Raw genomic sequence first — 22,684 nt, 5'->3', positions numbered from 1 at the left:
AAATAGTCAGCATCACCGTTGTTACGAAGAAAAAAGATCTTTTATTGCCTCTAATATTTCTTTTAATTACATTCTGCAATATAAACTAATAAGAGTGTTTAGGAACAGAAGGGTTCAGCTTATTTTTCTGTCGGCCCACCACATCAAATAATCAAGGAACACGGCAAACAACATAATTGTGCGCTCTCATCAGTAGTATACATCTCAGCATAACCATTTGCAAGCCAAAACAATACTACAATGGGGAAGAGGAGTTCATCTGTACACCTGTCGTTGCCTAATCATGCTTGGATTGCTTCAATGTGTAACAATAGTTAATCTGAAAGCAAAAACCATTCACTAGAAATAAAAGTTCATTATCTGTTTTGGGCAAAAGGAGCTAGATTTCTGAAGAACATATGACTAACCTCTATTGGGAACAGCTTAGTGAGAAACACCAAGCCAAAACCTGCAGAACTTCGAAACATCTCCATATTTTTTAAAAATAAAAGAATAATTAACTCATGCCCTGTTAATGTATCATGTCAATATGTATGTACATATGTATGCATGTGCTTGTGTATACACAATACGTATAAAAAAATGTATAACATGTATGTATATATATGTATGTATGTATATATATACGTGCATACATATGCATGCATGCATATGTATGTATTGACGGATATATATATATATATATACATAGATATGCGTGTGCGCTATATGGGCCGCTTCAGCAGACCCACTATGAAAATTCCAAACAGGCCCAGTAAGTCAAACACCTTCCATGCCTAAATAGCCTCGAATCACGTGCGACCTGGCAGATTTCAAAAAATTAGGGTTTCCGACTCCCACACGACAGCCTCCCGCTTTTCCGACCCATTCGAAATGGCCAAAAATCCCTTATAAAATCGTCCCCGACTCTTCGATCTCAGTCGCAGCCCCATCCTTCTCCTCCTTAGAGCCCGTGCGCCGAGCCGAGAGGTGCGAAACCCTAAATCGCTTCTTCCTTCGATTCGCCGGCGGAGGAGGAGGAGGAACTTCGTCGCTTCGGAGATCCCAATCCGAGGTATTGCTCTCGACTCTCTGATCCAGGATTTTCAGTTTTGTCCTAGATCTGATACGGGTTCATCCGTACTTTCGTTTATTTCTTCGATTTCTAGGGGTTTTTATGTTTTCCTTTTCTGTATGCTAAGGTACCGGCTATTGACATGTGATTCATTTCCGTCTTTGATCAATCTGGTGTTATTTTCTGGATTAAGTTACTTTTTTTGTATTATTTTATCTTAAGATGGTCTTGGGCATTGTTATTTTAGATTCTGGTATCTGCTTTTTAGGAGCGTTTGGCTCTAGTGTGATGGTAGGGTTTGGGGTTTAGGGTTTTGGTTTCATAAGTTCTCTTTCTCCTTTCTGGGCATCATTCGTGCCCTTGGCAGTAAGAGTTCTGTCCTTTTAATTTTACCGTCGCCTTCCCTTTTTTTAGCGTTAAGATCCTGCGAATCACCAATGTGCCTTCTTTCTCCTTCTTTTTGCCTCACCATTTTATTTTAATAATAAAGTGGGTATTTTTATCCGAAACTGTCAAAGGCTCATGCAATAGAGGTCTTTTTTCCTGGACAAGGGAAATATCTTCTCCTGATTTTGTCATTTATATCATTGATTTCCGTCCTTGCGGATATTTCATATTGCTTGATTTTGGGAAAATTTCAATATGCTTTTGGTTGTGAAATTCCATATCACAGTTATAGAACATGAAAGTGGCCTACGAAAATTCCATGCTTTTGCTTGATTTTGTCATTTATGAATCTTTTTCAAGTAAGTTAGTAAAATATGATAAATGCTTCCAATAAGAATTATCAGTAGGTTTTCTGCAAATTAGATACCATGCATTTGAGTTTTGCTAATTTTAGTTTCCATAATCAGAGTTCCTGTATTATTTTGTAGTTTTGTGAAATGGCAATGGAGATTACCCAGATTTTGTTATCTGCCCAATCTCCCGATGGGCAGATTCGAACTGCTGCAGAGGAAAACCTCAAGCAGTTTCAGGAACAGAATCTTCCCCATTTCCTCCTTTCATTATCTGTTGAGCTCTCAAATGACCAAAAGCCTCCGGAATCTCGAAGGCTTGCTGGCATTATCCTTAAGAATTCCTTAGATGCAAAGGACTCAATTAGAAAAGAAGAACTTACTCAGCGATGGGTCAGTGTGATCTCTTCTATCAAAATCCAAATCAAGGAATCTTTATTAAGGACTCTTGGATCATCTGTACCGGAAGCACGGCACACCTCGTCGCAAGTGATTGCCAAGGTTGCTTCTATCGAGATCCCCAGGCGGGAATGGCAGGAACTCATCGGGCAGTTATTAAACAACATGACCCAGCAGCAGGCACCTGCTCCTCTGAAACAAGCAACCTTGGAGGCACTGGGGTATATCTGCGAGGAGGTATCTCCTCAGGACTTGGAGCAGGAACAAGTGAATGCTGTTCTAACTGCTGTTGTTCAGGGTATGAATCAGACAGAGCATAACTTTGAAGTCCGACTTGCTGCTGTCAGAGCACTGTACAATGCTCTTCAATTTGCTCAGACTAACTTTGAGAATGAGATGGAGAGGAATTTCATCATGAAAGTTGTCTGTGAGACCGCTGTATCTAAAGAGCTGGAGATCAGACAGGCAGCCTTTGAGTGCCTTGTTGCTATAGCCTCTATGTATTATGAGATTCTTGAGCCATACATGCAGGCATTGTTCACTTTGACCTCTAATGCTGTGAGTGGAGATGAGGAGCCTGTTGCTCTGCAAGCTGTTGAATTCTGGAGTTCTGTCTGTGATGAAGAGATTGAACTCCAAGACGAGTATGGCGGAGCTGATGAGGGGAACTCTTCTGTTCATTCTCATTTTATTGAAAAGGCTCTTCCTGTGTTAGTACCGATGCTGTTAGAAACACTGCTGAAGCAAGAGGAGGATCAGGACCAAGATGATGGTATCTGGAATCTGTCCATGGCTGGTGGGACGTGCCTTGGACTTGTTGCAAGGACCGTCGGGGATGCTGTTGTGCCCCTTGTGATGCCTTTTGTCGAGAGTAACATAACAAAGAGTGATTGGCGCAGCCGTGAGGCTGCCACTTTTGCATTTGGGTCTATTCTTGAAGGTCCATCCCTTGAAAAGCTCACACCACTGGTTCATGCTGGCCTGGATTTCTTGCTCAATGCAATGAAAGACCAAAATAGTCATGTCAAGGACACGACAGCCTGGACTCTTGGAAGGATTTTTGAAATATTGCATTCTACGAGTAGTGCTTACCCAGTAATAACTCCAGCAAACCTTCCTCGTATCATGTCTGTGTTGTTAGAAAGTATCAGAGATATCCCCAATGTGGCTGAGAAGGTTTGTGGAGCCATTTATTTTCTTGCCCAGGGTTATGAGGATTCAGGGGCAAATTTGTCAGTGTTCACACCTTTTCTTGGTGACATTATTTCAGCTCTCCTTTCTACAGCTGATCGTGCAGATACTAATAATTCTAGGCTTCGATCTTCTGCATATGAGACTTTGAATGAGATAGTTAGATCCACTAATATATCAGAAACTTCAAACATGATAGCCCATCTACTTCATGAAATTATGAACAGATTAAGCCGGACTCTAGAGCTCGAAATAGTGTCCTCAGATGACCGGGAAAGACAAAGTGATCTGCAAGCCCTGCTATGTGGTGTTATTCAAGTAATAGTTCAGAAGCTGAGTGGCTCGGATGAGACAAAATCCATAATTCTTCAGTCTGCTGATCAGATGATGATCTTGTTCCTTCGAGTCTTTGCTTGCCGCAGTTCTACTGTACATGAGGAAGCAATGCTTGCTATTGGGGCCCTTGCTTATGCTACCGGGCCGGAATTTGCCAAGTACATGCCTGAGTTCTATAAGTATCTAGAAATGGGCTTGCAAAATTTTGAGGAGTATCAAGTCTGCTCCATCTCAGTTGGGGTGGTTGGTGACATCTGCCGTGCCCTGGATGAAAGGGTTCTTCCCTTTTGTGATGGTATTATGAGTCAACTTCTTAAGGACCTCTCTAATTCCATGCTCCATCGATCTGTCAAGCCTCCTATATTCTCATGCTTTGGTGATATTGCCCTTGCAATTGGCGAGCATTTTGAGAAATATGTTCCCTATGCATTGCCAATGCTTGAAGGAGCTGCAGAGCTCTGTGCACATCTGGATGCTAGTGACGAGGATATGCTGGATTACGGGAATCAGCTTAGACGAGGCATTTTTGAGGCCTACTCTGGTATACTTCAGGGATTCAAGAATTCCAAGGCAGAGCTGATGATACCTTATGCAAACCATCTGTTGCAGTTCACTGAAGTAGTCTTCAGAGATATGAACAGGTATGCAGTGCTAAAACACAATTTTGTTTCGGGTTTCTATAATATGTAGCAATCATTTTGACTGTTTCTCAGGGATGAGGGAGTGACTAAAGCTGCAGTTGCTGCGATGGGTGATCTTGCTGATACACTCGGTCCAAACACAAAGGTCTTGTTCAAAGACTGCACTTTCTACATTGATTTCTTGGGGGAGTGCCTTCAGTCTGATGATGACCAGTTGAAGGAGACTGCAACTTGGACTAAAGGGATGATTGCGCGAGTGTTGGTTTCCTGAGGTGGAGCCTATTTTGCAGTAAGATGCTGGTCCATTTCCTGGTTATACTCAATACCATAGTCTTTCAGATCACAGAAGTCGTCTCAAGGTCTTAGGGTGTTGTTTTTTGATAGCTGTTCGGTTTTTTTGGACCTTATAGAGTGGCAATGTTTTGCCACTTAAAAGGGTTAATAGTGATGGCTGTGGTTCTTGAGTGTGTTGTTTAACTATTGCATCCACTACTTTGTGGCGATCAGTCATTTGGAATGTAGTAGCTGTCCAATTCATTGGATACAAACCATGTATCATTTGTTAGTAAAGATTTTGATTTCGTTCTTCTAGGATCAAATATTTTTGTGGCATACAAATTACAGTAGATACCTGGGTTCCTACTGAAAGCAAGGAATGCATGTGCCTTTCAAATTACATGTAAATCTTATGATTGACTATTTGCCTTTTCGTTTCATCTTGCAATATTTAAGTAACCCCAAACCCAATACTCAGCTGTTTACTTGGAGATGAATCAGAAAAGTCATCAGGGTTATACGAAAACCTACACTTGCAGGATTAGCCGTTGGAGACTTGATGCTGGGGTGCTCTATAGCAGGTGGGCTTTTGACAGAGGTGTACTTGTCATTGATAATCCAAAACACAAAGTTAAATCAATGGTTGATATTGCAAGATCTAGGAAAGGATTTTCTGCTCTTTATGTTCAATTCTATAAAATCTAATGAACAAATCGTCTCTTTTCTACTTAAAACATTGAAGGATGGTGAATTATTTTCAAATGTTAATCCTCAAAAAAATTTCAGAACATGCTGCACCAGCCATGGTTGACAGGGAGGACTGAAATATTGGTTTTCCTGCCAGAACAAGTAATAAAAAAAAATCTCACATTATGAGTCTCCTTAAATCGCGAAGACAGGTGCGCAAATAACAGACTCGGAAATTAAAATGTCGCAGTGCAGGCGGGTCCTCACTAGTGAGTTATCAAAGCACCGTTTGCTGGCTGGAAAGCCAATGGTCCGGTGGCGCGAAGCAATCACCTATTGTCGATGGCTCCAAGGGTGGTGGGGGACTCACGTGAGAGCACAACTAATGATTAGAAAAACTCGTTTTGGAGAGAGTGGAAAATTACAGGAAACTGGGCAATTTTTTATTACATTCTGTTCTTTTATAGTCTAAAAAAATGTAGCCAAATTTGTTTGTTGTGTCTACGTGCCGGTACCATGCTCGTCTCGCACACAGGGTCCCTAGTTTGAACCTGCGCTCCGTCAATTGTTTTTTTTTTGACGGTTCTTATTTTTCTATTTTTCATAGAAAGACGCCATTTTTTTTTACTCTCTTTTTTCTTTTTCTAAAACGGAGGTATCATACATAACATGTACGGATACATAAAAAAAAAATCAAAAAGTAATACATTACGAAAAGTTTTAAGCAACTCCGCCTCGTCCACCCATAGATGGTCCCTAGAGTAGTTGGCAACAAAGGAAGCCATCCAATCCGCGGTCCCATTGGCCTCCCTGAACACATGTCTCGCTTGAATCACCAACCCGTCATAAATCATAGCTCGAATGTCTCTCAGTAGTGGGTGGTAATCGCCAATCCCACCCGATGCCTGTAAGATCACCCAATGACGGTCGCAGAGTCGCCCTCCAGGAGGACCTCTTGCCCCAGTAAAGCACGCCAAACATAGCTCAATCCCGACCAAGCCATTCTCAACTTCGTTGCTGACACCGAGGTATCGAACAAGTGGCAGCCTCCAGCCACAATCATCCTAGAATCTAGACACCCGACAACGAAGCCCGCACCTCCACACCTGCCACTCTGCAAGATGCATCCATCGAAATTGACCTTGAGGAAACTCGAAGGTGGACGCTTCCAGGTGAAAAACACCATACGAGGCGCTCTACAAGCAGTTATAGATCTCCAGATGTTCCGAGCTGTCAAAGGTCTATCCGATCAGATCGTCTGAGAGGCCTCCACTGCCAGCATCCGCGCCCTCTCCACTGTCGCCCTGAGTGTGGGGCTCCTCTCGCCAAAGGTCCATGTATTCCTCGCTAACCAGATCTAATAGGCAATATAGGTCGCCTGCACTACCTCCGGTCTGGACTGCAAGGCCGTCGCTAAGCATTGAAGAACCTGAAGAAAGGCCGCCATGTGGTGCCATAAGTCCATGGGAAACTTGCCATCATCCAGATCATCCTAGCTTGGTGGCATTGGAAGATAGCATGGTCCAACGACTCATCAGTCTGACACCTCGGGCACTGAGGTGGATACCCATCCCCCTCTCGCACAGCAGCAATCTCATCAGTAGCCTGCTCCAGACAACCTTCCAGAGGAATAAGGCTACTCTGGGGTGCAGCCCAAATCGTTAGATCCAGCCGAGATCCACCCCCAATTGCCCTCCACCCTGGACAGCACGACAAACGTCAGCCATCCTAACTCTAGCCCTGCAGGACGAGCTCCACACCGTGACGTCGAGGCAAAGGTGCCCCGGAGCTGAGAGCGTCTGAATCCGCTCCACATGTGGCTCCCCAAACAACTGATCGATCCGGCGAGTATCCCAGCCCGCACCGCCCGGGAGAAGAAGGTCGCACATCCGGAGTCCCTCCATGACCTCAACACTGACTAGGGTCGGCCAACGCAGCAGCGGGAGCTCCTCCACCCAACATCCCCCATCACATCCACCCTCTGACCATCACCGATCAACCACCTGCATCTCGATAGGACCAAAGGCATGTACCTACAGATCTTGCGCCCAACTGGTGGCACCCTCCGACCCTCTGGTGGGATCCCACTACTCCCAACAGGGCCATATCGGGCGACCATCAACTGACTCCAAACAGACTGTGGCTCCAAGATAACCCTAGCAGCATGCCGAGCAATCAATGCCCCCCTTCTGATCAGTAGAGACTAGATACCCAGCCCCCCCGCCTTAGTCGGTTGGTATACCGACTCCCAGTCCACCAGATGAACCCCCCGGCCACCACTCTGCGACCCCCAGATAAAGCTCCGCTCAAGCCTCTTAATCCTCATCAACACCGTCTTGGAGACAACGGTGTTCGACATCAAGTAGACAGGCATGGAGAAAAGTACAGAACTAACCAGGGTCACCCTCCCCATCATGGAGAGCGATGCCGCTCTCCAATCCTCCAATCTCTGCTGCACCCGGTGCACCACATCTTGACAGTTCGAGATACGCAACCTCCTAGTAATCGAAAATCCCAAATAGGTCCACGGCCCATCCTGCTCCCTCATGCCCAGAATCCCCCTAATCTTCTGTCGCATCTGCACCGCAGTCCTTGGCTGAAAGCAACTGTTGATTTTTGGAGGTTCACCCTCTAACCCGAAGCCCGACAGTTGTCCTCCAAAATCCTCCAAAGAACAATAGCATCCCCATACCAAGCTCTAGCCAGTAGAAGGCAATCATCTATAAAGAAAAGGTGGGAGATTGGCTGAGCACCAGGGGCCGGAACATAGGCCTCCAGCACCCACTCCCCATAGGCATATCATAGAGCACAAGACAATGAGTCTAGAAGGAAGTGGTTAACATCTCAGGAATAGAAAATAGTTTTTTAAAAAAAGGAAAAGTGAGCATGAAACAATCTCATTTAACAGCTTAAATTTCAATTTTTCATAAGATAGTGAAATGTAATCAAAAAGCCTCCGGGAAAGAAGAAAAGTAGTTTAAAGCACACGGCACCACTTGTCAGTAGAACATGGGTTCTAACTTTTAAGAAAGGCTGATGGGGATAATGGATGGGATAGGAAGTTTAATGGTATGTTTTTGGTACAGTAAGTTTAATGGTATGCAAAGAGAAAAGGCTGCATTTTTTTGCCCTTTCCAGGTGACTTCATGAGTTTCTTGCTAGGGGAGATGGGATCATGCGAGGTGTAATTAGAGTGCAACAGAGAAACCACCAAGGGAGGAGAGGCTGAAGAACAGGCTAGTAATCATTTAAGAAAAGAACGCTCTTCTAAGAAGGAAAATTACTCATTTTTGAAACACAGGAAGAAAAGGATCATTCTTTTGCACAACTTTCGCAGTTACACCGTCAAGAATCATCATGATAATTACAATCAGCAAGTCTTCACCTGAAATGGCAAAAGAGAAGCCAAACTAAAATTTCCCTCTTTTATTCATTCCACGAGCAATATCCATACCAATCCAAAGCATTCTCCAGAGATATGAACAAGCCCCATCTTTGCACAGTAAACACACTATAACAAACCGCAGCCAACTCCCCCTATTTCTAGCCTGTACATATGTCTGCCATGCCATTAGATACAAACAGCTAACACAGAGTTTTTGAAAGAAAAAATAATTAAAAAAAAGAATAAACGAAACAAAAGAATATCTACACACAAACAAGGCTAACTTTTTCGATTTCAGTTAGCCTCTGAAGCAATAATCTCGAGCTCAGCCCACCACAATGGTGACACTTTTGGAGTTGCTCCATCTGGTGGCATTGCCGTGATGTCTCTCAATCGGCTTGCCACCTCTGCCATTGTCAGTTGCTCATTTGGCTCTGGATTAGTGCAGGATCGTATCACCTCATGCAGTGCGCTGACACTTTCTTCATGAAAAGATACAAGGCTTGGATCAATCATATCTTTAAGGGGCTTCTCCCCATTTAAATAACATGAAGCCCATTTTTCTAGTGAGCCATCCTCAGAAAATGGAAGTCTGCCAGATAATATCTCCAACAGTATTACACCAAAACTGTACATGATGCTCTTTAGGTCCGACAATGGTGCCAAGGGACTTGAATTTTCAGGCACTGGCTCGGTTCCCTTTGCTTCATTCCAAAATCCAAGATCTGAGATCTTGGCAGCATAATCATCGGTAAGATAGATGGTAGTTGAGTCCAGATTTCTGAGAATGAAAGGGGGGTTAAGCTGATGCATGTGCTCTAGACAGTATGCTATTCCCATGGCTATCCTTAGCCGCATAGCCCAGTCCAAATGCTCTGCTTCTTTAACTGCAAAGGTCACCAAGATACAACATCAGGCCAAGCCTCCAAATAACTGGAAAAAAAGGATCTGCAGAGCAAATTGAAGATATGCAATTATTAAAGATTCCACAATTGGAGTTTTGGATGCCTTCGACATTCATGTGACGAACCATGTCCTTTGCAGCTATCATACAGGCTGCAAAGCATCCAACACATAACCTATATAGAACAAGCTGCTTCACCACAATGAATTGCTTACTAGCTTAGTGATCAGATTCGTCAGAGAAAACGAGGTCAGCAAGAAGGCATTGTTATTACATTTCATGCCAGTATACCAATTACCTAAGTTTTAGGTTCATTACATATAGTTATCATGTGTGCGTCGTTAGAATAGCCATGTTTCATGTTTCATATCAGACACTATCGCAGTTGCACATCTCAAGTAGATAGCAAAATTTAAACCAAATAGCAGTTCATTGTAGAAGACAAGGGTAGCATGAAATACAGAAATAAAGTATTCTTGGTGAATTTGCTGTGTCACTAAGCTGGTGACAAGATCTTGAAATGCATCATATATTGATATCATGGTCATGCTAGAATGGCCCTGTATGATATTTAAAATCCAGATCAGACAGTTAAATGTGTGACGCTGTTCAGGTAGTATAGAACTATTAAAACAATAGGAAAAATAATTACTTATGATATTCCATTCTAGTATAGCTTATGGTTAAACAAAATACTTACTATGCAGATGCTCGAAAAGTGTTCCGTTTGGAGCATACTCAAACACCATCATCCTGGTGAAAGGCTGTCTTTCTTCACAATACCCAAGCAAGTTCACAAAATTCTTGTGATTCACTTTCGACAGTGTCATGATCTGAAGACACAACCAACTCCCAGTGTTTCAGGAACAAATGCTAAGTTTAAAGGTTTGTGCAAGGAAAAAAATCTCAGTTGAACTTTACCTTCTTCCGGAATTGGGACTCCGACGGTTTTGACCAATCCTTTGCAGATGTAACTGCACTAGATATCACTGCTATTTCAACTCCACTTGACAATGTTCCCTTGTATAACATGCAATCTGGTAAAGAGCCAATTATATTGCTGAAGTCTTCACAAGCTATTTCCAGTTCTGCTCGTTTGAGTTTTGGTACACCTGCAATGCAAACCAATACTGTAACTCAACAAAAATGCAAGTGAAAGATAAAATAATATCAAATGTACAGTCTGAGGGGATGCAAACCTGTCACAAATGCTTTCTGCAACTGTCCGCTTAAGCCTGTTGCCCAAGGTTTGACGGTGACAACCTTGTTGACTCGGCAGCAAAGAACATACACTGCACATATTGCAAGAAAGGAAACTGCTCCTGCTATTGACACATAGATGGTCCAGGAAGTTGCATGTTTTACTGTATCTACTGCAGCTGATGGTGAAGGACTCACAGAGGAAGAGGGATTTGGAACAGAGCTAGAAGGTGGTGCTGCATCAAAGTTGCGCTGATGCTCTGGTATTGAGGATGGTGGCTCAATAGCTGGTGAAGGTGAAGGTGAGGGCGCAAGTGTTGGAAATTGACTAAATGGAGATGGTGGAATGGAGATTGATGGTGTTGATGTCATTGGTGATTGTGAAATTCCTGGTGGGTAGGACGGGGGGAAGAAACGTGACATGAATGGTGACAACTGCAGCTTTGAAGACACAGGAGATGGTGCTGATGCTGGTGAAGCAAAATCTTTTGCCCGATTCTGTCCATCTTTATGCTGTCTGCTTTCATGTGCTGGTGTCGGTGAACTGAAAACTTCCGGCAGATTTTCTCCATTTTTATGTTGTTTTTTTTTGTCTTTGCTGCCTATCTGCTGAAGTTTCCGTATGGTTGCATTCTGAACATTCCTGTTACAGATGATACCAGCATCAAGAAAGTCAGCAGGGAAAAGCATATGAGGTTAGAAAAAGTCTTCTGTTATTCATTTCCTTTTAACCAATAGAAATTACATTTCAATAAGAAATGGTATGCAAACAAGTTGTTTTTTCCTTGAATCTTTCCATATCAACACAACAATTGGATCATATGCATACAAAAACTATACAGAAGAAGAATACCTATGGGAACTTCATACTCATAAAGAGAAACAGGAAAAGCCCCGAACAAGGTCAGTATAATAGAATAATATTTGAATGTCTAAAAGACTAAAATTTTATGTCTTAGCACACCTCAAAAAATACTTATCATGAAGCCAACTGCCCATGAAATGGTAGAATTAAAATTTGATCTCCTATAGTCCTGACAGACATAAAATTCAGACCATCTTGTTAAGACGATTATCTACCAGAGCTATCATCAGGAGACAGGTCTGTCAAAGAGTAAAGTTTATAATTTTAAAGGTTTTAGAAAACATTACTATCCTAGAGATTCATACTGTATTTAATTGTACTTTAAGTTTTATAGAAGTCATGGTATTGCTAAATTTATCCACGTGAATGAACAATAAATAGTATGTTATGTTTGTCCCCCTTGCAACAGTTTGTTGGTTTTACTTTTTAAAGCAAGGTTTTGAGTTACGGTAGGACAGCAGGCATCCCGGCCATCGTATCCCATTCCTGTAAGAAAATGGGACCGAGATGGGGTCGGAACTCCGAAACCCATCCATGCAGGGTGAAAAGAAGAAAAAGAAAGGAAAGATGAAGAAAATGAAAAAGTGAAAAGAAAGAGGAAGAAGACGAACAAGGAGGAGGAGCAAAGAAAGAAAGGGAGAAAAAAAAGAAAGAAAGAAAGGAAAGATAGAGAAGACGAAAAAAGAAAAAAGAAATAAAGGAATGAATAAGAAAAAAAAAAGAAAAAGGAAAGGAAAGAAAGGAAGGTAGAAGAAAGAAAAAGGAAAGGGAGGAAGGAAAGAAAGAAGAAAAAGAAAGAAAGATAAAAAAGAAAGCAAGAAAGAAAGATGAAAAAGAACGAACGAAAGAAAGAAAGATTAAAAAGGAAGAAAAGAAGGGGAGAGAGGCAGAGAATATTTATCCGGATGAATGACCGGGACCACTGTCGGGATGGGGTGGGACAACGGGGTGTCCTGTTCCATAGAAATACCGGGACACTACTTTAAAACCTTGATTTGAAGTGATTCATTCTACTATTAAAGTTTGCTCAGAGAAATAGGACCTCAGTATGTTCGGAAGAAAAGGGTAATGACGGGAATGACAGGCTTTTAGAAAACACTAGAGACACTTCATCTTTAGCAGTGCTGTCAAATGATCATGGCTCAAAAAAAAAGCACACCATGAATATGCCAATGCCAAATCCACTTCAACTCGACCAATGAATCAATTGACAATTCCAGCACCATCTTTGGACATTCAAAGTCAAATAAGCTAAACTCTTGAATGATGGGTTATGGCTCTTCAATGGTTTGAATTTCTTTGACCATGAACCTTCCTGGTCTGTTAGAAATTTTAGGTCAGTTACACGTTTGCAATCCATAGGATGCAATAACATGAACCAATGAAGTTTTTAAGTAATAGATAATTACTAACACCAACAGCAACATTGACAACCCAGTCCTAGTAACTCCACATCACATAAATCGGTGATGAATGAAAGCTTTCAAAATCTATGTCAATTTGTGGATTCTTTTTAAATATTTTACCTTGTAATAGATCCTTTGTTCGAAGATAACAGGTTTTCATCCATTTGGAGCTTAGGGAGAATATTAAGCTCAAGGAATTTTCCTGGTGTACTACCTATAAACCTGTTGCTTCCAAGTATACTGTAGAGAGTAAAAGAATGAGATCAGTGAAACTTATCACTACCAAGAATACAGAAATTTCAATAATTTAATCACAACTTACAGGATTTTCAAGGACAAAATATTATTAAGATCACATGGAAGTGGTCCACTGAGATTATTGTGTCCCAAGTCCAATACCTCCAAATTTTGCAATTGTGCTACCTCTCTAGGGATGATTCCAGAAAATGAATTATTGCGTAAAATACTGCAGGATAAGAAATAAGTTAATACAATAACAACATAAGTTAGAAAATGAAAAATATAGTTCTCTAAATACGCATGGAATGATTCCATTTCTTAAAATTGTAGAAATATCAAAAAATAGAAGACTGGCACGAATCTAAAGTAGGACAGACTTTCGATATCCAATCGAATTTTTTCACTTCCAAAAGAAAAGTAACTCTAATAATGACATATTAGTTCCCTTATCTCGATATCATCAATTATAAGACGAGACAAATTAGATTAATAGAAATACATATAAATCCATGCATGCACGCATGCCTACAAGCATATTTATAACAATATACATATATATCAAGGTATGCCATACCGTACCGGTACCTGATACGGGTAGCGTACCAACACTTGGTATGCCAAAAAAATTCTATACCATAACGACACTATGCTAGTGTGGCACCGGTATGGGGTTTCGTACCGAGACGGCAAACTTTAATATACATACATAATGTGTATCGAGAGAGAGAGACATATATATGTTTGCATGTCCAATCAGGGGAAGCCATTCTAAACATAAAAAGGGTGATAAGATTGCTCATGTAACAACATATCTCATAGTTATATCATGCCAAAATTCTTCATAGTAAAGGTAGCATCATCAAAGATGGTGCAATTCTTACCTAATCCTTATCTAGGATTAAAATCTAGAAAGTATAGGATAAACTTATCAGATGGACCCATCTCTGCTGGGCAGATCTAGTGAGGTGGTGGAGATGTATCAACAAAAGTTAACACTGAAATTGTGCTATATGTGGATATCACTTACAGTTTCTTGATAGTACAAATGTTTCTCTCTCATAAGCTTCAAAACAAGATTTGCCATACCGGCCGATACTGAAGTACCGACTGCACCGTACCATAGTACCAAATAAAGGTACATGGTATGAAGGAACGTACTGACACACGATACAACGATTGGATACCATACCGAGCAAGCCGGCATTGTAATATAATGGTATCAGTGTGGGGTCCAGTATCAAAACGACGAACATTGCTTCAAAATAAAGTTATGAACATGATATAAACAATATAGAATGGAAAGTCCATTCTAAGATATATTTATGCAGAAATAGTTGTATGTTGTCATTTTTTTGATACAAATGCTGTAAGAAAGTTTCACCCTATAAATCGATGCTAAAGGTAGAAAAGGTACTAATGAGAATTTATGCAAGAGAATAAGAATGGCGGCAAGCATAAAAGTCTATGATTAGTCATGAGCTCAAAAGTACTCACAGCAACTTCATGTGAATGAGCTTTCCAAGTTCAGGTGCAAGTGTTCCCTTGAGACCAAGATCTTCCAAATTCCTGATTAAAAAAAGAAAAATGAATGTAGAAATATCAAAAAAGCTTCAATAGGAAGAATGACTATTTTATGTTACTTGCGAGCGTAGAAGGCTATGTGATGATGGAGGGATATGTCCAGTCTAGAAGTTCCAACAACATATTTCAAAGCACTCATCAAAAATCATAAAAGGAATATATGTTGAGAACAGCAAAACAACTCCTTAGATTGGGAATCAAATCACCGAAGTACGAATCAAATACATAAAGATCAATAAACATGTTATACATACATAGAGGTAGACTTGGCTATCCTCAAGTGGATCAACAAAGCAAAACATCAAATATATGTTATACAAACCACTTCTCACAAATCATAAAAGAAAATATATGGAACAGCAAAACAACTCCTAGGAATGGGAATCAAATCGCCAAAGTAATAACCAATTACATAAATATCAATAAATATGTTATACATACATAGATGTAGACTTGGCTCCACTCGACTAGATCACCAAAGCAAGAATCAAATATATGTTATACATACATACATAACGATGAGAGTCCCATACCGATAATTTGGATATGATCTACTATCTCTAAACTACTTACACACAAAAAATCATGTACTTTGGAGAGCCCTAGCCTATGTATCAAGTGATCAAAATATCATGTATAGTTTCATGTTATTTAATTTGTCCAATTTCTTGACCACTTGATGCATAGGCTAGAAGTCTTCAAATCACATGATTTTTGCTCTGTATGTAAGTTAGAGAGAGTAGATCATATCCAACAGCTTGCATCATTGATATAGGACCCTCTTCATCCAATCTAGACCTAATCAATCTAAGTGGAGATCCACTTGAGTGTAGACATCTACCTCTATATGTATGTACGTCTGTATATGTATTCTGGGCTAAGTTCCCTATAGCAGAGAAAAGTGAGACAAGCAAGAAAAGAAAGAGACAAAAACAAAGAGAAAAGAAAGGGAAAAAAAGAAAAAAAAGGAATGGGAATGAAAGAAGAAAAAGGGAGGGGATCGCTGCAACCTTCCACTGACCATTCTCTCCCTCTTAACCAGATAACTCAGAGTCTTTTTTTCTTATTTTATTCACAGCTGTCAACCAAGTGTTGTTAGTGTTTGTTATACATGATTAAGGTATTGCAAGGTTATAAAGTTAGGATATGAAGCTGGTCTAGGTCGGTTCTGATAAAAATTGATAAAAAATGGCAGTTCTTTTCTTCTAAAGCACCTTTCCCCTCTTTTTTTGTTTATGGGTAAGATCAACCTGAAGCTTGAGGATTTGCCTTCAGACACTTGGATTCACTCTCTTCACAGGTTTTCAGTGTTGATCTGAATTATCTTTATAAATATATACATATAGCAGATGTGATATTGATTTCAGATCCTATATTGCAGACATGGTCAACCCAGATCAGATCTACATCAACAGCTTAGCTTTATAAAGAAGTTCAAAATGAAGGTTGTTTTCATTTGATTGCAGAATGCATAAAGTAAAGTGATGCAAGGAGTAATTTAGAAGGCATTATGAAAGGAAGACAAACCAAAAGGTTAGGTTGAAATCACTACAAGCATGTGTACAGCAGTACTGTTAAGTTTGCAAAGTAGTTATGACGAGACAAGTTTTGATAGAGTTAAGCTAAAGCCATTCTCTTTTTATACTTATCCTATACGCAATCAACTAATAATGCTCAGGAGCTTCCATGGTGTGTATGTTTTTTGGAATATGACATAATGTTTTCTGATGATGTTCTAATGGAAATAGAAAAGGAAGTGCAAATCCTATCAAAATAGATAGACATGAAACATCACAGTTTCTTAATTTCATAATCCTCAAGTATAAGATTAAAAAAAAGGATAGGGTTCCAATGACATATCTAATTTACATGGTCTAATATGATGAAGAGAAATGATTTCTCGTTCCAGAAAGCCATGACATTAAGACTCAGGCAGCACAAATTAGATAGCCAAGAATCAAGAAGGAGCAGATAAGCATATGAACAATGATCTAAGGAGGCCCCACGAGGATAGGGTTTCAGATCTGTATAATAGGATCAAGGAAGACGACATGTCACCAAACATTTGCTATTCAAGCCAATTCCACATAAGTTTGAGCTGGAGAAGAGGCATCATTATCAATACGTGATGGAATTGCGAAGAAGCCACTAAAGAGTGAGCCATCACATATTGGACTTCAGAGTGCACTGTTCTATCACTATCCCACAATTAAAGGACCTGAGCCTAATGCAGCTTTATCACTCATTAACCTTCATCATATTGGTTTTAGAATTCAGATCTGAATTCTTATCTAAATATATGACAGATTTACTGGATTTCAGATTGCTCCTAGCCCAAACTTGATGATTTTTGAGTATTGGATCAATCTGTTTGATCGGCCATGTCACCCGATATGGTCTTTTACATGGGGCTAGGCTCCTTTGCAAGACAATTTTAGCTGTTGTAATAAACAAAACTATCCCAGAGAAAAGCTCCCAGTGCCCCTCAGCAACCTAACGCACAAAAATCTTGCTACTCGGAGGGGGAAAAAACCATCAACATTTCCATCCAAAACCCTTCTAGCATCAATTAAATCTGGGAACAGATAAGCACAGAAGAAAAACAAGAAGATAACAGATCAAAACGAAGCAAACAAGCAATTGTTCAAGAAACCGCATTGCTCACAGAGCCACGACTCTTCCACCGGAACACTGAACCCCGAACCAAGAACACGGATCGTCCCCGATCTCTTCATTCCAGTCCGCCAGAGCTCCATATGGATCCAACTCCACCCTCTCTCTAAACCTCAACAGCGCCCTCCCTTCAATCAAAACAAAGAAACAAATCAAGAGACCAAGTTTTAACAATAAACCCCATCCCATCCAACAACCCCAACTATACCTTCATCATTGATAGAAGCGCAAAGATCGAGCGTTAACCACACCAACAACACCACCAGCTGCAGCGACTTCATTCCAAGTCTTCTCCACCCCTCCATCTTCGATTTCTTCTCAGAATTTTAGCATCAAGATCGAAACGGAACAAAAAAATTTCTGGGAAAAAAAATGGGAGCATAAGAATTTAGGAGCAGAGGATTAGAAAAGATCGGAGTTTCCGCGGAGGGGAGGAGGGAGCGCGGAAACGAGAAAGGAGGAGGCGGTGGAGGTGAGGGGAAGCATTCAACGCCGACTCCATGCCTGTATTAAATTCTTTTTTTGGAGGGGTTTAGTGGGGATTAAATCGTATCAGTCCTACTCTAATCTTTATATCGATCCGTTTTCGGCTTCCTTCGTTCGCTCTCGCAAAGAGGTGGGAGGTGGGTTTCGGGGAGGGCGGGCGGTTTCCGTCCGCTTTGCTCTATCTCCCTCTCTCTCTCTCTCTCTCTCTCAAATATCATGTGATATCATATGATGTGGTCTTTTTGACCCATAGCTTGAAAAGTATTTTTTTTAAAAAAAAGAGAATACTTGGTATGGCCGTTGGTGTTGGGTTAGCGCGTATTTCCAGCCGCTTGGCCGGACATTTCACAGAGAAATGATCAAATGGGCAGCACGCGACGCAATTAGAACATGGTTACTAGGAATGGAGTGAAAAAGTATCACCCAACTAATCTTGCAGACAATAATGAGCGAAATTATTGTGCTGCAGTGGCATTGGTTGGTACTAAAAGTTGCCGGTGAGAAATTATAATGCACCCTCGCAATAAAAACAAAATTCACAGGTGTTAATGATATAAATTGGATTCTAGATATTTATTATCTCGGTCGAGATTTACAGCTACAACTGGTAGCGTTTCTTTCTAACTTAATTTTAAATTTTTTAAAAAATATTTAGGTGGGTTGAATAGTTCGTTGGTTGAAAATTTATTTTACTTTTTTTAAAAAAAATTATTTTGGATGCATTAGTACGGGTTTGATTGGATTCATCTTGTCCAATGGGTCTACAACAGGATCCAAACTTTAAACATGGCATCGGTGATTTGAGTCGGATCAAGTTTGGTTGAATCCAGCAAGATGGAAGAATAAAACGGTAAAATAGGCAAATAAAATTGTAAAATGACAGTGGATCAGCTATAATGTTTCGGTTTATATATCCGCTAGAAACGAGATCCCTACCATTTATAGAACTTGTTTTTGTTTGGTCTCAGTCTCTCTTCAGCAAAACTACTTTCTTGTTCATAGAACTTAATATAGTGTACTGTAAAGTCGTTCACCAACTTTTTCTTTCTATCATAAGTCATACAAATGCATTAAATATGGTAGATACTCGTGTTTCGATCAAAACATAATCAATGGGAGAGAAGTCATAAATGCAACCATACTTTCTTGATATTGACCATCGAACAACTTATTGTCTCTCATCACCAAAATACCATTGCCTATTTCATGTCAAAAATTTTTGTTTATCCACAATTTTATAAACAATTGTACTTACTAAATCCATTAGGTTTCTTGCACCAGCACATCTGCACGTTAGGTACAAGCAATTAAATGCAAAGTCGGAGTTCTATTTTTTCATTTTAAATATGGAAACCATTTAAGTGTAATCATAAATTTAATCATGCTTATTTGTTTCATAGAGAACCGCTTGTCTATTATCCAGATTGAAGTCTCTTGCATCGATGGAAGGAGTTAAAGAGGTCAATTAAAATATCCTCCCACTTAGAAAGGTAACAATCAATTCAATTCTTATTTATTAGATTCCTATATATATATATATATATATATATATATATATATATATATATATATCTTCTTCTTTTAAAAAAATGTGGGAAGAGAGTGTTATAGGAAACCTCAAGCAACCACCAAGGTCTCTTCCAAACGGAGTTACGGGCAACGAAAAACGGCTCCATAAGTTTTCTTCTTTTTTTATTACGTTGTGATGGAAAGTCCATGCAAGGAATTAGTGGGCAGGTCTTGTCACCTGAGTGGTTCATGGAGACGTGAGTGAGAACCGTGGGGCCCGTAAGTTGGCCTCTTATCTCGAAGGCCAAGATCCAAAAGATGGGAATGGGTCCACTCCGGACCGTAGACCAGGCCTTCACCACGACCTTTTGTTCCTTTCTGATAAAGCCACGCCCAATTGGCCATTTAATTAAAGCTAGTTTCGGATGCAGGGAGGCCGTCAACAAATTGGGACGTTCCCGTCTTCTAGTATTTGGAGTCGTTGGCGAGTGCAATGTCGCGTGGGATGCACGTGGCGTGGAAGGTAGACATTTATCCCAAGGGTTTGATATTTATACCTCCGGCTGATGATTTTTCACGTACGTTTTCCCAAACCTAATCCCTCGCCACGTGTGGGTAGAGAAATAACCTCGTTCCAACCAGCTGCTCCATCTGGAACAAAATGCACCATTATATAAAGCATGAACTATTATTTTTAAGGTGCATGGTCAGAGAAAGGTGGGCTGAATTAATCATTGAAGAGAAAACGGATCAACCAAGCTGGTGCAATTCATGGTAGCAAGTCTAGTGTTAGGTGACCCAAAAATTTCAGGTAGTTCAGTTGCTTGGTGACTCAATCTTTTGTTAAAGAAAAATGCTTTGTATATCTATTAGAAAAATGCGGGTCGCCCGAGGTAAAAGGAATACTAAAGCCTTTCATGAACCATCCTCCCAATGAAAGAGTGGATCATTCATTGGTCGCTTTGAGATATATGCAGGTGGATGATTGATGGGGTTTGGATTGTTTTGAGATCATAAAACGGTGGAATCGTGCGAAGTAAGGTGAATTCTTTTTTTTTTTGCGTGAAAGATATGACTGCAATCCTACACTAGCCCGGTTCGATGCTCATTTCAGGTATGCTCAAGTAAGGTGAATTCTCTCAGCCAAGGGCTTATCCGGAGTATTCCGGGATGTGTTATCTTTTGACTTTTTGAGTGTATCTATACCCGTCATGTATGATACATTCGCTTTAGCACCAAAAAAAAAAAAAAAAAAAAAAAAAAAAAAAAGAGGAGAGAGAAGGATGCAACATAAAGAGATAAAAGGTTGTAACAATCTGTGCCTTTCTTGGAGCATTCTCAGCCTCTAATTGTTCATATATCGATCCACGAAACTGCATTTGTGAAGATATATTGTTGCGTGTAGTCTAAAGTTACTTAAACATATACTACCATACATTTGCACAATAATAAGATCCCAGGTAATTATTAGATACTTTTTTTGATGAATTAATTATTAGCTACTTAAGTGAGCACTACTGTTGCCGTTCTAAGCCAACTAAACTGGATTTTTCTTTCTTTAGTCAGCCACCAAACTTTAATAGAGAGTTGTTTGAATCGTGTACTCGCTATAAGTAGTTAGTGGGGAGTAATGGGAAAAAATATTGGTAGGACTTGATAAAAAGGCATTAAGAGTAAGACAAACGCTCAAAGCTTAATTGGGAGATTCCATTTACTCATGGTTCCACTCATTCGGGCTATCATATGGCATTACACTAAAAAACTTTATAATGAGAAAGGAAGGTGAGAATTAATGCTATCTAGGTAGATGAGATTTCATTAGTCCAATTGCTCTCATGATAAATCTTTAAAAATACGGAGCTTGTGCAAAATTTCATGATCAGCTTGCCAAGCTAGTGTTGGGCTCTCCAATGCAGGCAACTAATATATGTTCCATCTAAATTTGGCTTTGACCTACAACCCATGCCACCCAATATGATGGTCGTGAGAACCCATGTGGGCGCACCGAGAAGATCTTGAGTACTTATATAGGACTAAAGAACCCAAAAAATATCTTTCGGCTAGTATTTTTAGATGAGGTCCTGAATCGTGACAAATGGTATCTGAGCGAACTCGGTCCATAGCCTATGTGGACTGGAGGATACTGCAACATGGGTTCATGGAGGCTGACTACGGGCCGATCGTGGCACTTGTAATTAAATTTAAATGGATTTGAACTCTTAGCCGAATGAGAACGCCATGGCTTAAATGGAGGGAGTATGTGAGGATCCGTGTTGGCGTGTGTTTAGTTCCACATCGGTTGTTCATCGAGAAGAACTTGGGTACTTATACAGGACTAAGATCCTGAGTTGTGACAATGGTCATAAACAAGCAGTAGGTCATGGCAATGGGATTAATGGTCTGGATTCTGTCCATTCGAAAGTTCGATAAAGAATTGCATGATGTTTTTGAGCTAAATTCAATTTTCAAATTGCGATGTTTTTCTACAATTAACATGTATTCAAAAGTTTGTTAAATTTGGAACTCCTCAACATAGTCCTTTAAATTTTCTGAGCGACAAAATGACATGGAAATTCAGACATATTATTGAGAAAAATCGAATCAACAAATAGGAAAGCTCCGCAAAGAATTGTAACTGATTATATTCTGTGATCATCGAGAGCGATAATAATGATGATATTTTTCTTGTTTTCTTTGAGTAAAATAGTTCAAAATGGTTGCCACATTAGTTCTCCTTTCTACTTACGCACACTCACTTATGAAACTTCCATAGAAAAACATCCTCGCTGCCCTGTGATATGAGCTTGGGACTGTTTATGTTGGCTTTGTAACTTTATGGCCCCAATTAAATGTGCACGAGTGGCCCGTCGACCTACAGTTCTTTTCCTCATGAGAGGTAATTATTCAACATTAGGTCTTTGGGCGTATACACATGGAATAGCCCATTGAAATTTAGAGTTCCATTACACCTCATGCAGTCCAACTTTGAAATCTCCCTGCCTGTGTAGAAAAGGCAATGTCAAAAGAATAGTACCTCAAGCTGATCAATCTATGTTCACGAGTTAGTAGGAAGCAGTATAACAACTTCAAATGCTCAAGATTTCTCCTTTTCAA

General features: G+C 40.2%; 2 protein-coding genes across 2 annotated transcripts; one reads left to right on the top strand and one right to left on the bottom strand.

The window, feature by feature from the left end:
* Positions 1-743: 743 nt before the first annotated feature.
* On the top strand, positions 744-4,957 carry LOC103706750 (importin subunit beta-1-like). Its single transcript, XM_026804522.3, has 3 exons — positions 744-1,054; positions 1,930-4,358; positions 4,431-4,957. Exons 2-3 carry the CDS (start codon positions 1,939-1,941, stop codon positions 4,627-4,629), a joined length of 2,619 nt encoding a protein of 872 aa, XP_026660323.2. The 5' UTR covers positions 744-1,054; positions 1,930-1,938; the 3' UTR covers positions 4,630-4,957.
* A 3,750-nt stretch (positions 4,958-8,707) lies between these two features.
* Positions 8,708-18,347, bottom strand: LOC103706722 (protein MALE DISCOVERER 2). The gene is made up of 9 exons (XM_008790938.5): positions 17,784-18,347; positions 17,568-17,703; positions 14,816-14,887; positions 13,404-13,547; positions 13,202-13,321; positions 10,810-11,453; positions 10,532-10,722; positions 10,311-10,443; positions 8,708-9,593 (listed from the first exon to the last, which is right to left on the bottom strand). The coding sequence occupies exons 1-9, from the start codon at positions 17,878-17,880 to the stop codon at positions 9,001-9,003; spliced, it is 2,130 nt and encodes a 709-aa protein (XP_008789160.1). The 5' UTR covers positions 17,881-18,347; the 3' UTR covers positions 8,708-9,000.
* Positions 18,348-22,684: the final 4,337 nt, after the last annotated feature.

The sequence above is a fragment of the Phoenix dactylifera genome, chromosome 17 (genome assembly GCF_051530095.1).
Source record: "Phoenix dactylifera cultivar Ajwa chromosome 17, Ajwa_hap1_PhDact_Kaust_v1.1, whole genome shotgun sequence".
Classification (NCBI taxonomy): domain Eukaryota; kingdom Viridiplantae; phylum Streptophyta; class Magnoliopsida; order Arecales; family Arecaceae; genus Phoenix; species Phoenix dactylifera.
Note: the sequence above shows the minus strand (reverse complement) of the source record. Positions and strands in the feature narration are given on the sequence as shown.